The 14,295-nt window shown below is 37.0% G+C and overlaps 1 protein-coding gene across 1 annotated transcript in view; it reads right to left on the bottom strand.

Moving 5' to 3' along the window:
- Ryr3 (ryanodine receptor 3) overlaps positions 1–14,295 on the bottom strand; it is a 376,321-nt gene that overhangs the window by 241,938 nt on the left and 120,088 nt on the right. The window contains exons 15-16 of the mRNA XM_033765294.1: positions 2,000–2,089; positions 550–718 (exon numbers count right to left, since the gene is read on the bottom strand). Coding sequence (XP_033621185.1) covers positions 550–718; positions 2,000–2,089 — 259 coding nt within the window. The remainder of the gene's footprint in view (positions 1–549; positions 719–1,999; positions 2,090–14,295) is intronic.

Below are 14,295 nucleotides of genomic sequence, written 5' to 3'. Positions count from 1 at the left end.
TCTTAACATTCAGCATGGAGATGGTAAAGATGATCTCAAAGGTCAGTACGGTATGCAGAATATCTCCAAGCCCAAATCTGCCCAGACCAGGAGGCTCAAGTCCTAACGTCAGATTACACCACATCTGTATCTCTTGGTCCAGTGTTTCAGACATTTCCGATGCCATAGAATCTAGGTATTTACATTTTTTCAAACAGGTTTCCTAGGTAATTCTTATCTCTCTCCAAATTTGGGCTCACAGCCTATGCCAAACTTTAACAACTGAGATTTGTTGAAAACGGATTTTGGGTACACACGTGGCAGTGAAAGCTAAGACCTAACTGGTTGGAACATGCCAACCATTGCTAAAGTAACCAGGCTTGGTTGAAAGGGAAGGTTAGCTCCCAACAACTCCTTTCCTTTACAGCTTTTCCACCTCCTTCTTTTTCTCCAGCCTGTTCATAAACATGTGTACATACAGAGACAAGGCTAGATTGCATAGTACTCATTGGGATATTTTAGCTCTGGATGCATGGAGAATCTTACCTTTGCATTTTTTTTTAAACTTACCTCTTCCTTGAAAAGATTCTGTCTGTTTTTGAGGGAGCGGAGCTTGTTCTGCTTGTCCTCATGTTTCATCTCCTCCTCTGGAGGCTGGAAGTAGGCTATCAAGTCCTGTAAGGTCTGCAGGACCTCTTCTATGGGCAGGGTGATGGGGGCAGCTGTGCGATTGTTTCCACTAAAAACAATGAGATGACAGGGCTCAGGCACCAACTTCTAGCAAGGGCCTGACAAGTATCTCCTGGGTCTGGTTCCTAAAGGCCTCTTTTGGCCACAGCAAACTGCTTCCTGGGGGTGCTTCCTGTAGCAAGAGCTGCAAAATGAAGCATGCCAAACCAACAGAGCACTGGAAGAGAATATTCAATTTTAAAGCTATTTCAAATACAAAAGGAAATGTTTCCTTTTAGCATATTTCTTTTCAAGCAACTTATAATGCATCCTATTAAAACAGCTGCAATACTTCAACACTCAGTATCAAACAACTCTTTGTAGTGATGAAGTTTCTGTGATCCAAACAGGAGATGATTATTAAAACTGTGACTTCTATGTGCTTCTCTTCCACTTACCTTTGGCTGTTTGTCATACTTTCTCTTTTAAAACACCTTAAAATAAACTTATTAACCTGCATTTTGTTAAAAACTTCGACAGCTTCTTCTTGGGATAAATGAAATGTAAAGCTGGAAGGATTTATATCACCGGTTCTCTCCTTCTATCTTCTGTGTCTCTTTGTACGTCTGACAAATCCACACATTTTTCTCCTTGTGTTTTCATGTGTGCCCCCACATGCCTGCTTTCATCACTGCATTTCTGCACATTTTCTTTGCAGTCAGTACCTGTGTTTCTTTTCCTCACCTTTCTATTGCGGCAATCCCTTCCTCTGCAAATTTCTCCCTTCTCTGCCTCTCTTACCTCTCAACTCTCTGACTCGATGTCTTGCCTGTCTTTGTTTTTCTGTTCTTCCACCCCATTTAACCTGCTCTTCTCCCTTCCACCTCCCACGGTGCTCTTGTCCTCTATGGTTATCTCTGTCTCTGATGCTTTTTTAATTTTCCAGGAGTATTTTGTAATTAAGTCATGTCAACACTGAGACATCTCCCCATAAGAAAATGAGCCTTCATTTTGTGATTCTCTGAGGTGTAGACCCATGAGCCTCACAGAGGGCAAAGGTGAAGGAGAGGAAGGGAAAAGGGACCCAACCCCTGAAGAACCCCATTATTAGGCCCCAAGTGATGGAGAATTGGCTGACTATGCAAATAACATCAGAGTTTCTCCTGGGTGGCCAATTTCTACCACATTCTCCTTTGCATTTAATAGTGCATTTGGCCAGCTAACTGCTGGACACATCAATCTGGACACATGCTAAGAAAAGATTGTTTCTAGGCCTAAAGCAAAGACTCAACAAGCTCTGAAAACACTGAGGTGATGAAAGTTTTAATTTTGTATTAAAAAAGCCAAGTACCTTACAGGAAGATGAAACATCCAGTGGCCTACAAGCTCATTACAGTCGGTGAGGTGCTTCTCGCCAGTGGGCACAGCTCCCTGGCAGGACCTGGCGTATGGAAAGTTCTTGGTAAGTGCCTGCAAATGACTACCTGGGATATTACTGCCCACAGAGTCAGTGGGGAAGAAAATGCCAGAAGGACACGAGATGAAGGGGTCCGGATATAAAGCTCGATCCAGTATGGCTTCCACTTCTAGACTCAGTGAAGGCAGGGATACACTGTCCTCAAGATTTTGGCCAAGTTCTAGGGCTTTTTTATTTTATTTTCTAAACTTTGGGTTTACTGAAGACACAGAGGCTAGTTAAAAATATTTTTTATGTAAAAGGAAACAATGAAAATAGCAGGTTTATAGGCATTTTTATAGCTTGATGTGACACAGAATATGCACCACACAGTGGGTGGAAATCTCAAGATTTTAGTCATGTTACTGCCATTTTGACTGCTTTAAACCTCTTATGTTTCAGTTTTACATCTGGAAATCAGGAATGGTACACTCTATCATTAGCAGGGCCCTTTAGGTTCAATTTTTTTTTTTTTTTTTTTTTCCCTGTGGGCTTTCAGCGCCTTGCCCCTAAGAGAAACATCAATGTGACAGTCTTCTTCTCGACTTAAGCAAATACACTGTTACTTGAAAAGAACATAAGCCATAGGCATGGCAATAAGAAAAATGACCAGAACAGACATGGCCTCTGAATGGCCTTGCAGAACTCACATTCTAATCTAGAACCTCAGAGAGCAAAGGCATGGGGACAGAGACAAGGACGATGTGATACCTCAGTTCAGAACTAACTGCAATTGGCATCTGTCTCATCCCAGGCTTCTTCAGCTCCCCACATCTGTTGTCCCCTATATCCTTAGATCTTTGGCAATGAAGTATTTTGCCCAGCTCAGGTGAGATCTTAGGTGGTTCTGGATATTTACTATACCATGAGCCTAATGTAATTATTTAGACAGTTTCCTTCCTAATATTAAACTCAGAGGGCAGCTGACATAATCTTTTCTTTAATCAAGATTTCTGCCACTCTTTAATTGATCACATTGTTCATTCCTCTACTGGAAAGTTCCCAAAGGATGGTAAGAAAACACGAAGGAATGTTTACTTTTTCTGTGCTCTCTCTTGTCTTTCCCTATTCTTCTAATCTATTTTTTCTTTTTCCTGAAGGCTACCTCTCCTTCTGGTTTCCATTTATACTCAGCATGTACCTGTTGGTTTCTCAAAAGAGATGAGACAGAAGAATCTACTGCCAAATTATTTTTTCCTCCTTCATTTCCCAGCTCTTGTAAAATACAAATACTGTGACTGTTGCAGCCCTGACATCTGCTGAATTGATTTTTTATTAGTCGTTCTTTCTTCTAAAATTCCCTGTGGCTAGAACGAAGAATTGCCCTATTGTGGGCAGGATTCCAAAAAAGCTTTTGAAAAAATTCAATACATCCTTTCTCACTTAAAACTGTGACATAACTGGGCAAAATAATCTAACTATGTCAGGACCCTGAAAATTGACCAAAGGCATACAACAAATTGAGAAGTATTTACTTCTAAAAATTTTGATGATCCTTGGTAAGGATAGTGTGAATCCATGATGTTTTAGTCTGAGAATATTCCCATCTCCTCCCAAGCAAGCTTCATGACAGAAAAGTTCTGAAAGGGTAGGGGAGACCACATGAAAGGCCACATACCCACTCAGGAGTGACCAGAGAAGGTCCTTAGCATCTTTTCATTTCTCACTATACACGAGGCCCCACACAAGTAGTAAGTAAACTGAAGACAGAACTATGAACTGCCTGGACTTTAAATGTATCATCCAGCCCAAAGACAGGGCCACTAGCAAATGACTGCAGGCTTGCCAGACAAGAAATACATAGAAGTCTTTCAGGCTGAGAGAAAATGACACCAAACAGTAATTAGAATCCACGTAAAGAAAATAAGGAGCCCTGGCAAGGGAATTTTGTAGGTAAATTTCAAAAAGAAAGTTTAAATATATATACTTTTCCTCTTTTGTTTTAATTGATTAAAAAACAATTGCATGAAAATAATTATAAACTGCTGAACTTATATGAAGATATAATACATGGCAATATTATAATAAAAAAGGAAAAAGAACAGAACAATATTGGAGCAAAGTTACTTTATGCTACTTGTTAAATTAGTATTAATTTGCTTCAAATTATTTCAAATTAAATGCATATCAAATGCCTAGAAGCCAGGTGTGGTAGCGCATGCCTGTAATCCCAGCACTTGGGAGGCTGAGGCAGGAGGATCGCTGTGAGTTCGAGACCAACCTGGGCTACATAGTGAGTTCCAGATCAGTCTCAACTACATAGTGAGACCCTGTCTCAAAACAAAAAACAAAAAACAAAAACAAAACAAAACAAAAAACAAATGCCTAGAGCTAAGAAAAAGGTAGCAAATAAAAACCCAACAAAGTAATTAAAATGATACATTGGAAAATATGTCTTTAACTCAAAAGCAGCAGTAAAAAAAGAACAGAGAATACAGACTTGATACATACTAAAAACAAAACAAAACAAAATAGCAAAATAGCTGACGTAAACCTAACCATCTGAAAAGACTAAGTTTAAAGGAATTAAACATACTAACAAAAGGGAAAAGCTGTCAGACTAGATTTTTTAAGACCCAATATATGCTATCTACAAGACACACACACTTTAGGTTCAAAGACACAAATATGTTCAAGTTGTGCCATGCAAACAGTAGTCATAATCTACATTATGAGATACTGGGGTGCTATAAAATAGATAAAAAATGTTCATAGAGGAATAGGTAAACAGTTTAGAATGGGGGTCAGTTTATCAGGAAGATAGACCTAACATAAATATGCAGGCATCCAACAACCAATACCAAAATATGGAAAGCAAACCTGAGAGGATTAAGAAAGAAGACAAAATTCAACAATAGAAACATCAATATGTTATTCTCAATAAAATAAACCACATTAATAAAGGACAAAACCATGTGATCTTCTCAACAAAGAAAGCTATTTGACAATTATACCACCCAATCAAGACAAAATATCTCCACAAACTGAAAACAGAAGGAAACTTCCTCAATTTGATAACAGATAAGATCATAGTTAAAGGTAAAAAACTGAATGGTTTCCCATAAAATCAGAAACAGACAAGAATGTTTGTTTACAACACATTCCACATTGCTATACATATTCTAACCAGTGTAACCATGTAAGAAAAAGAAATAAAGGAAATCCCTATTAGAAAGAAAAAAGCAAACAAACAAACAAAAAAACCTAACTATTTACAGATGATATGATCCTGCATATAAAAAATTCTACATTTGATCTTAGCCAAAAGGCTGAGAAGTGGTCTGCATGTAGAAAATTCTAAAGAATCTAAACCAACCTAAAACAAAAAGTATCCCCCAGAATTATTAAAAAATTTCAATGAGGTCACAGGATAAAAGATCAATGTTTTTAAAAGCTCCATTCTACACAGTAGTATTTTAATAGACTAGTAATGAATAATTGGGGAAGAAATAAAAATGGTTTCATTTGTTAAAAATTCATTCATTTCATTAAAAAGAATCAAATAGGAAGAAATTTCACAAGTGAAATGCATGATATACATTAAAAATATAATATCTTGCTGAATAAATTAAAGAAAAATAGGCAGAGAATCATTTCATGTTTGTGGATTGGAAGATGAAATATTACTAAAAACAATAGTTTTCCAAAATTGACCTAAAGATTTAATTCAAGAGCAATTCAATAGCTATCAAGAGTCCACAAAGATTTTTATGGCAGAAATTGACAAATTCACCCTAAATATGTATATAAGAAAACAAAAGCCCTAGAGGAACAAAAAGAATTTTGAAAAGAAGTACAAAATTGGAGAACTCACTCTACATGATTTCAATACTTACCATAAAGTGACATAAAATCAAGGCAGTGTTATTTTGGAATACTGAAAGGGACAGAGATCAATGGAACAGTTAATAATCTAGAAATAAATACCTACATTTATGGTCATTTGACTTTTGACAAAAGTGTGAAAACAATCTAGTGGTGAAAGGGAGTTTTTCCAGAAAATTGTGCTAGGTCAATTTGACTATCGGTAAAAAGATCAATTCAAATCCTTATGTCATACCATACATGCTACAGTTTAGGTAAGTGTCATCCAGAGGTCCATATGTTAGAGGTGTGGTCCCTAGACATATGACATTATTTGGTGGTGATGGATCCTTTAAGGGGTGGAGCCTAGGGAGAGGTCTTTAGGTAATTAGGAGCATACTCTTGGAGGGGACTGTGGCACCCTGGCTTCATATATTCATTCTCATCCATACTCTCTCTCCCTGCCACTCATTCCCTTTGCATGAAGTGAGTAGTTTTGATCTGGCCTGTACTACTGTCATGCTGCACTGTCTTTCCATAGGCAGGAAATAAGGGGAGTCCATCAATTAGGGACTACCAAAGGCTTAGGGCTAGAATCTTAAAATCATAACCTTCTCTTTTTGTAAATTGATCATCACAAGTATTTGTTATAATGACAGTTGACTAACACAGAAAATCAATACTGAGCAGTAGGATCTTTGCCATTAACTATATACTGTAGGCAGAATTGGAAAAGTTTGGAGAAGCAAGCTAGAAAAAGCCTAGTGTGCTATAAGAAGAGTTAATGGACAATTCTTGTGGGGGTGCAATGACAAGAATACTAATAGAAATGTAGACAATTAAGGCTATGCTGATAAGTTTTCAGATGGAAATGAGGACTATTTAGCCACCATTGTTAGATTGTGGCAAGGAATCTGGATGAATTTTTTCCACACCTTAAAACTCTGTGGGAGGCTAAACACAAAAAAATATAGATTAATTTACCTGGGGAAGGAAATTTCAAGGCAACAAAGCATACAGGGAGCAGCATGTGTATTACTGACTGCTTTTAACCAAATTTGCAGTGAGAATTGAGAGGAAAAAAGGAGTACAAAGGTTTGGAAAATTTCAGCTTGGCCAACAAAAGAATATGCAAGGCTCTGATCACAATAAGCCATGTGCTTTCCAATGGGAGAAAAGGAAAAATCCCTTAAGGGCATCTCAGGAATTGGTAAGTCTACACAGCCTTCACAGGTTCAGTGGTGCTGAAATGCCAATTTGTTTCAAAGACTTCCCAGGGCATAGTTATTGCAAGAGTCCGAGGGTGCCCTGAACCCTCAGGGATGCCTAGGGAATTGCCTCTTTGGGATCCATTTCTGGTGTTCATCCTGAAAAGCACAGAGGCTGCTGCAGCTGTAGTGCAAGTCAGTCCAGGTACTACTTGCCATGGCAGCAGACCTGGGTGTCATTCACGTGATGTGATGTTGGTTTTGCAGGTCTGGAAAATGTTAAGTTACAGGGTCATGGAGTATTCCACCATTTCTAAGAGAAGCCTGGGAAGCTAGGCAATGTGTCTCAGAATTAGTGTTTCAGCAAATAGCCCTGGAAAGCGTACGGTATAGTAGTACTCTGAGGCTAAAGCTGAAGCAGCAATGGAGACCTCAGGAAGGAAGAGGTGTCAGCTATGTGCACTATTCATCAAGAAAAGCCATGGCAGTGATCAGAGCGAGGGGTGAAAGGGTGTCCATGTGGCTTGAAAAGGTGTCCATGTGGACTGCAACCAGCAAAGCAATAGGAGCAGGCTACCCAAGTCCTTGAGATTCTACCACGGTGTGCCCTGAATGTAACATATAGAGGTGTAGGACCTAATGTTTGCCTTGGTGGGGTTTGTCTTGCTTTGTTCTGATCTCTCATTACTGTCCTAACTCTCCCTTTTAGAATGGGAGTATTTACCCTGTTTCTGACCTACCACTGTAACCAAGAAGTATGTAACTTTGCTTTTGATTTTTATAGGGGCTCATAGCTAAGAGTCTGCCTAGAGCAGTGGTGGTAAACCTATGGCACTGTGCTGCAGTGGGCTGTCAGTATTATTGAAAGCTCTAAAAGGTTTGCCATCACTGGGCTAGAGTCTCAGAGTTGATGTTACACTTGAAATTTTGAACAAAACTGGAACAAAGACTTTGGAGACTCTTGGGGATGGATTAAATACATTTTGTATTGTGAGATGAGCAAAAACTCTTGAGGGATGGGGCAGAATACTATGGTTTGGATAAACAACATCCAAAAGCCCATATGCTTAAAGCTTTGTCCCAAGACTGTGGCAATGATGAGAGGTGGTGGAATGATTTGAAAGAGGAATCTAGTAAGTCTTTACATCACTTGGGGCATGAAATTGAAGGGGGTTTTGGAACTCTGGCTTTCTCTCCTTTTTCTTTGTTCCCTGACCATGAGGTAAGTGGTTATACTCTGCAACATATAACCATCAAGGTGTACTGCCTTGCCATAGGCCCAAAAACAACTGGGCCAGTTGATCATAGGGTAGAACCTTTGAAACTGTGAAGCCAAATTGGTAAGTTGCTTATGTCAGGTTTTTGTTATGGTGATGAAAAACTAATATAATACATAAAAATTGACTGAAAATGGGCACAGACATAAATGCAAGAGCTAAAATTATATAATTTTTTAGGAGAAAATATAGGAGAAGATCTTGATGATTCTGAGTTAGGGAACACATTCTCAGATATGATACCAAAAGCACAATCCAATCGGTTTGTGTGTGTGTATATGTATATATATGTGTATGTGTGTTCCTATATATATACATATATATGTACATGTATATATATATGTATATATATATGTATGTATATATAATTAAAAAATTGACAAACATAATTTATTTTTTTTTTTCTTTTTTTTTTTTTTTTTTTTTGAGTTTATTGGTACATTTAGGGATACAGTACAGTTACATTCATTGTTGGGATCATGTACCGACAAACATAATTTAAAACCCTGTGATTTAAAAGAAACCTTTAAGAAAATGAGAAGAAAAGCTAACAACTAGTGGAAAATATTGATAAGAACCACAAACAGTCATGGTAACAAAAGAACCTCTCCATGACATATCACAGTTAAAATCCTAAAGGTCCAAAACAAGAACAGAGTTTTAAAAGCTGTTAGAGAAAAGCAACAAATCACTTATAAAGGTAAACCTATTAGAATTATGGCAGAGTTCTCAATACAAACCTCAGGAGAGCTTGGAGTGAAGTGTTTCAAGCCCCAAAGGAAACAACTTTCAACCCAAACTGTTACATTTTGCAAAATTATCTTTCAAAATTGATGGGGAAATAAGGTATTTTCATGACAAAGTACACTTCAAGAAATTCATGACCACTGAACCAGCACGCCAAAGTATTCTCAAGGAAATTCTAGAACAGGTCAAAGAAGCTAACAATGCCAAGACGTCTGAGAGAATGAATATATCACAAAAGATGAGCAGTTAAGTAGGAAAAAAAGGAGGGGATCAATATTAGAAAAATAATGCAATGAGAAGAATAAGTCAATAGTTTTCTATAATAATTCTCAGTGTTAATGGTGCCAATTACCCATTCAAAAAACACAGCTTGAGGGCCGGTGATTTAGCTCAGTGGTTCCTCCGTCTGCCTCATAAGCACAAGGTTCTGTGTTTGATCCTCATTACCAAAAAAAAAAAAAAAAAAAAAAAAAAAAAAAAAAAAAAAAAAAAAAGACACAGCTTGGCAGAATGGATCAAGAAACAAAATTCATTGGTATGCTATATACAAGAAACATGTTTAACCTAAACCCAATTCAAAGACTGAAAATCAAAGGATGGAAAACAATATGCCATGCAACAAAAAACTGAAAACAAGGAGTAGTTATCCCATATCCAGACAAAGTGGACCTCAAATCAAAACTGCTCATAAAAGGCAAAAAGTTCACTACATATTGGTTAAAGGAACAATTCAATAGGAAGAATAAGCAAATATAAACATAGGGACCAAACACCTGTATACCTAACTTCACTAAACAAACACTACTGGATACACATCAACACAATTTATAGTGGGAGATACCAATAACCCACTGTTATAAAAACACAAATCCACTAGACATTAAAATCATATTTACAGAGCACTCTACCCAACAACAGAATACACATTCTCAGTGTACATGAAACTTTCTCCAAAATAGACCACATACTAGCCAATAAACCATGCTCAAGTCAATGCAAAAGACTTAAATTATCCCATGGACATTATCTAATTATAATTCAATGAAACTATAAATCAAAGACAAAAGAAGCCAAATAAATTATGCAAATGAGTGGAAATTAAACAACACATTCTTGAATAATCAATGTGTCACAGAAAAAAAATCAAGGAAGAAATTAAGATTCATAGAATCAAATAATGCCAGTGAACATACCAGAACTGAAGGATACAATGAAAGTAGTCCTACAAAGAAAGTTTATAGCTATAAATGACCACATCAGAAAAACAGATTGAACACAAATAAATAACCAAATAGTGGACTTAAAGGTTCCACCAAAAAAGGAACAATCCAATCTAAAGTTAGTACAAGGAAGGAAATTATTAAGATCAGAGCAGAAATCAATGAAATTGAGATAAAAATACAAGGAATCAATAAATTTAAGAGCTAGTTCTTTGAAAGAATAAACTCAATAGACAAACTCTTATCCAATCTTACTCCCAAAGAGGAAAGAAAAGACGAACATCGATACAATTAGGAATAAAAATGGCAAAACTACAATGGACAATACTGAAATCCTGATTATCAGTAACTACTTAAAAAACCTGTACTCTTAAAAAATTGGAGAGTTAAAAAATGGATAGATTCCTAGAAACATGTGAATTTCCATAACTTAACCAAGTAGACATAAAAACCCCAAGTAACTCAAATAATAGGCAAAAAATTGAAACAGTAATTTAAAAATATCTATCAGCTAAGAAAGCCCAGATCCCAATGGATTTGCTGCTAAATTCTACAAAAATATCAGGGAAAATCTAATGGCAATACCACTCAACTCTTCAATGACATTAAAAGGGAAGGAGTAATCCCAAAGCCATTCCTAGAAGCCAACACTGATTCCAAAACCAGATAAAACTATAATAAAAGAAATTCAGGCCAATTTTTTAAAGAACATAGGCCAAAAATCTTCAACAAGACACTGGCAAACAGAATGCAACAAATCATCAAAAAGACCATACACCATGACCAAAAAGGATTCATCACAGGAATGCAGGGACAGTTCAATGCATACCAATCAGGAAATGTAAAGCATCACATAAACAGAAGCAAGCACAAACATCACATGAGCCTCTCAATTGATGCATAAAAAGCCTTTGACAAAATTCAACTTCCATCTGTGATTAAAAATTCTGAAGAAAATAGGTACAGACAAGCCTTATTTCAATCTGATAAAAGCCATTTATGACAAACTGACAACATAATATTAAATAGTGAAAAGCTGAGAGCTCTGTCTCTAAAATTAGGAACAAGACAAGGATGTCTACTGTCACCACCCTTGTTCAATGCAATATGTGAAGTATTAGCCACAACAATCAGATAAGAGAAAGAAATAAAAATCCAAATCTAAAAATGGCCAAATGAAATCAGTAGACACTTCTTAGAAGAAATACAAATGGCCAAAGACATGAAAAAATATTCAATATTTCTGGCCACTAGGGAAATTAAAACAACTCCAAGATTCCATATTACTCCAGTGAGAATGACTATCATCATTATCACAAAATCAAATAATAATGAATGCATATGAGGCTGCAAGGAAAAAGGAACCTTCTACATTGTTAGTGGGAATGTAAATTGTGCAAACACTATGGAAATCAGTATTGAGGTTCCTCAAAAAATTAAAAGTAGATCTTGTACCTCTACATGACAATAAACTCAATTAAAGCTGGAAAAAAAAAGTAGAAATTCCATTTGACTCAGGTACTCCCCTTCTAGGTATCTTCCAAGAGAGATAATGACATCATATTCCTGTGATACACGCTTACTCATGTTTATAGCAGTACAATTTATAATAGCTAAATCTTTTTTTTCTCGTTGAGTTTATTGGTACATTTTAGGTATACAGAACAGTTCCATTCATCATTGGGATCTTGTACCTTTACATGACAGGTCTTGGTTCTCATTTTTTCCCTTTATCCCTGTCCTCCATTCAGCCCCTCCTCCCTTCCCTATTTACATATACTTTATTTCCATTTTTTCATTTTCTCATGTTTTGTTTTTTTTTTTTCCTGTACTGGGGATCAAACTCCTTGTGTTTGCAAGGCGGGCGGTGGCACCACTGAGATAAATCCCTGGCCCATGTTTTTTTTCTTTAATAGCTAAATCTTGAAAGCAGCATATATGTCCATACACAGATGAATGAATAAAGTAAATTTGGTATTTATAGACAGTGGAAAATAGATGCTTCTGGACACCAAAATGTTAAGCAAAATAAACCAGACACACAAAAATTTAAATATCACGTAGCTTCTCTTATATGAGAAGAATAAAATATAAAGTACAAAATAAAAGACAGATAATAGGATGTAGGGAGATAGATCTTTTGTAAATCAGAGGGGGACCAAGAGCTGGAGGCAAGGGAGAGGTAGAAGAGGGGAATGGAACAAAAAAATAATTGAGGTGTGTTATATGCATGTAACAATAAGGAATGTACATGTGGGCCGGGGATTTAGCTCAGTGGTTCTGCCACCTGCCTCACAAGTGCAAGGACTTGAGTTTGATCCTCGGTACCAAAAAAAAAAAAAAAAAAAGGAATGTATATGTACCCACGAGGAATACAATCATTATGTTCTATAACCATGCACTAGGAAAAGATAAAAATCGAGGAAAACAATCTTACACCCAAAAAAAGAAATATGAATGGTCAATAAGATGCTTAATGTCATCATTAATTATAGAAATGCAAATATACAAATTGAAGCAATAGCATATCACTTCAAAATACTATAATGACTAAAACTTAAAAAGTATCAAATGTACATGTGGGGAACATAGGACTTCATACATGTCTAAGTGGAATATAAAATTGTATATCCACTTATAAAGACAGCCTTTCAGTTTCTTAAATGTTAGACATACCCCACTGATAGATGAATAAATAAATAAATTATGGTGTTTACATACAATTAAATATTATTCAACTTTAGAAAGGAAAGAAATCCTGTTACATGCTTATTATGGTTTAGATCTAAAATGTCTCCCAGAAGTATCAAGTGTTTAGAAGATGACTGGGTCACAGGCATACAATACGTATCAGTGAATTCACTCATTGATGAGATCATTAGCTGAAGGTGCTGTAAGAAGTTGGGGCCTGGTAAGATGTGGATCACTGCCTAAGTCACGTTCTTGTTGCTGGCATACAACACCCAACACCCACAACTGACAAAATGATACTTATCTTGACTCATGTGTTTTTAGAAGTTACAGCCTATAGTTGCCTGGCTCCAGGGCAGAAGTGGCATAGGGGAAGGGCTGGTTCTGGAAAAATGCTGCTCACGTCATGGCCACCAGGAAGTATAGAGTAAGAAAGGAACCAGGGAGGCAGATAACCCAATCAGGTCACACACTCAGTGACTGCTTTTGCTGTTCAGGCACTTCCTCCTAACAGCAAGCCAGCTATACCACCAGGAAAATTCAGTCTCTACCTTCCAAAGGCCCCACCTATGAGCACATGAGTCTTTGCTACTGCTCATCATCTCAATATAAGCCAAAACAATCACTGGGAGCATGACCTGGAAGGATGTATTTTCATCTCTCTTTGCTTGCTGGTTGTCAAGGGTGAGCACCTCTTCCGTATGCCATATCTGCCTTGGCACCAAACGATTGTGCACTGAATACTCTAAAACCTGTGAACCAAAGTATGCCTCTCCTTAAATTGGTAGTGGTGGGCATTTTGTCTCAGTGACAGAAAAGTGACTAATACATTTTGGTATTCGGAGTGGGGCCATTGCTCTTACAGTTGATGGCCATATGGTTAGAAGCTTTTGGAACTGCCTTGTGGAATGAGTTTGGAGAAGTTTGGAGATATTGGCTAGAAACAGTTTAGAATGCTGTAAGCCAAGCTTGATACGTGATTATATTTGATTTTAAAGGCATGCAAAATGCTGATAGGAAAGCTGACAGTAAAGGCTAGACTCATAAGGTATCAGGTGGCAAGGAAGACTGCATCGATAACAGAAGTAGACGCCATGCTGTGGTTCATTCTATCAAACAGATTTGTCATCATTTTGTCCATGTCTTGAGACTTTGTAAGTGACTTAGACTAAGCATCATGGACCAAATGGTCTGGTGAGGAAATTTCATTCATTCTATGTAACATTCATGCTACGACACAGGCA

This window comes from Fukomys damarensis, unplaced genomic scaffold (assembly GCF_012274545.1).
Source record: "Fukomys damarensis isolate Sample0158 unplaced genomic scaffold, DMR_v1.0_HiC HiC_scaffold_17, whole genome shotgun sequence".
NCBI classification, from domain to species: Eukaryota; Metazoa; Chordata; class Mammalia; order Rodentia; family Bathyergidae; genus Fukomys; species Fukomys damarensis.
The sequence above is the reverse complement of the archived record's forward strand: the minus strand, read 5'-3'. Positions and strand labels throughout refer to the sequence as shown.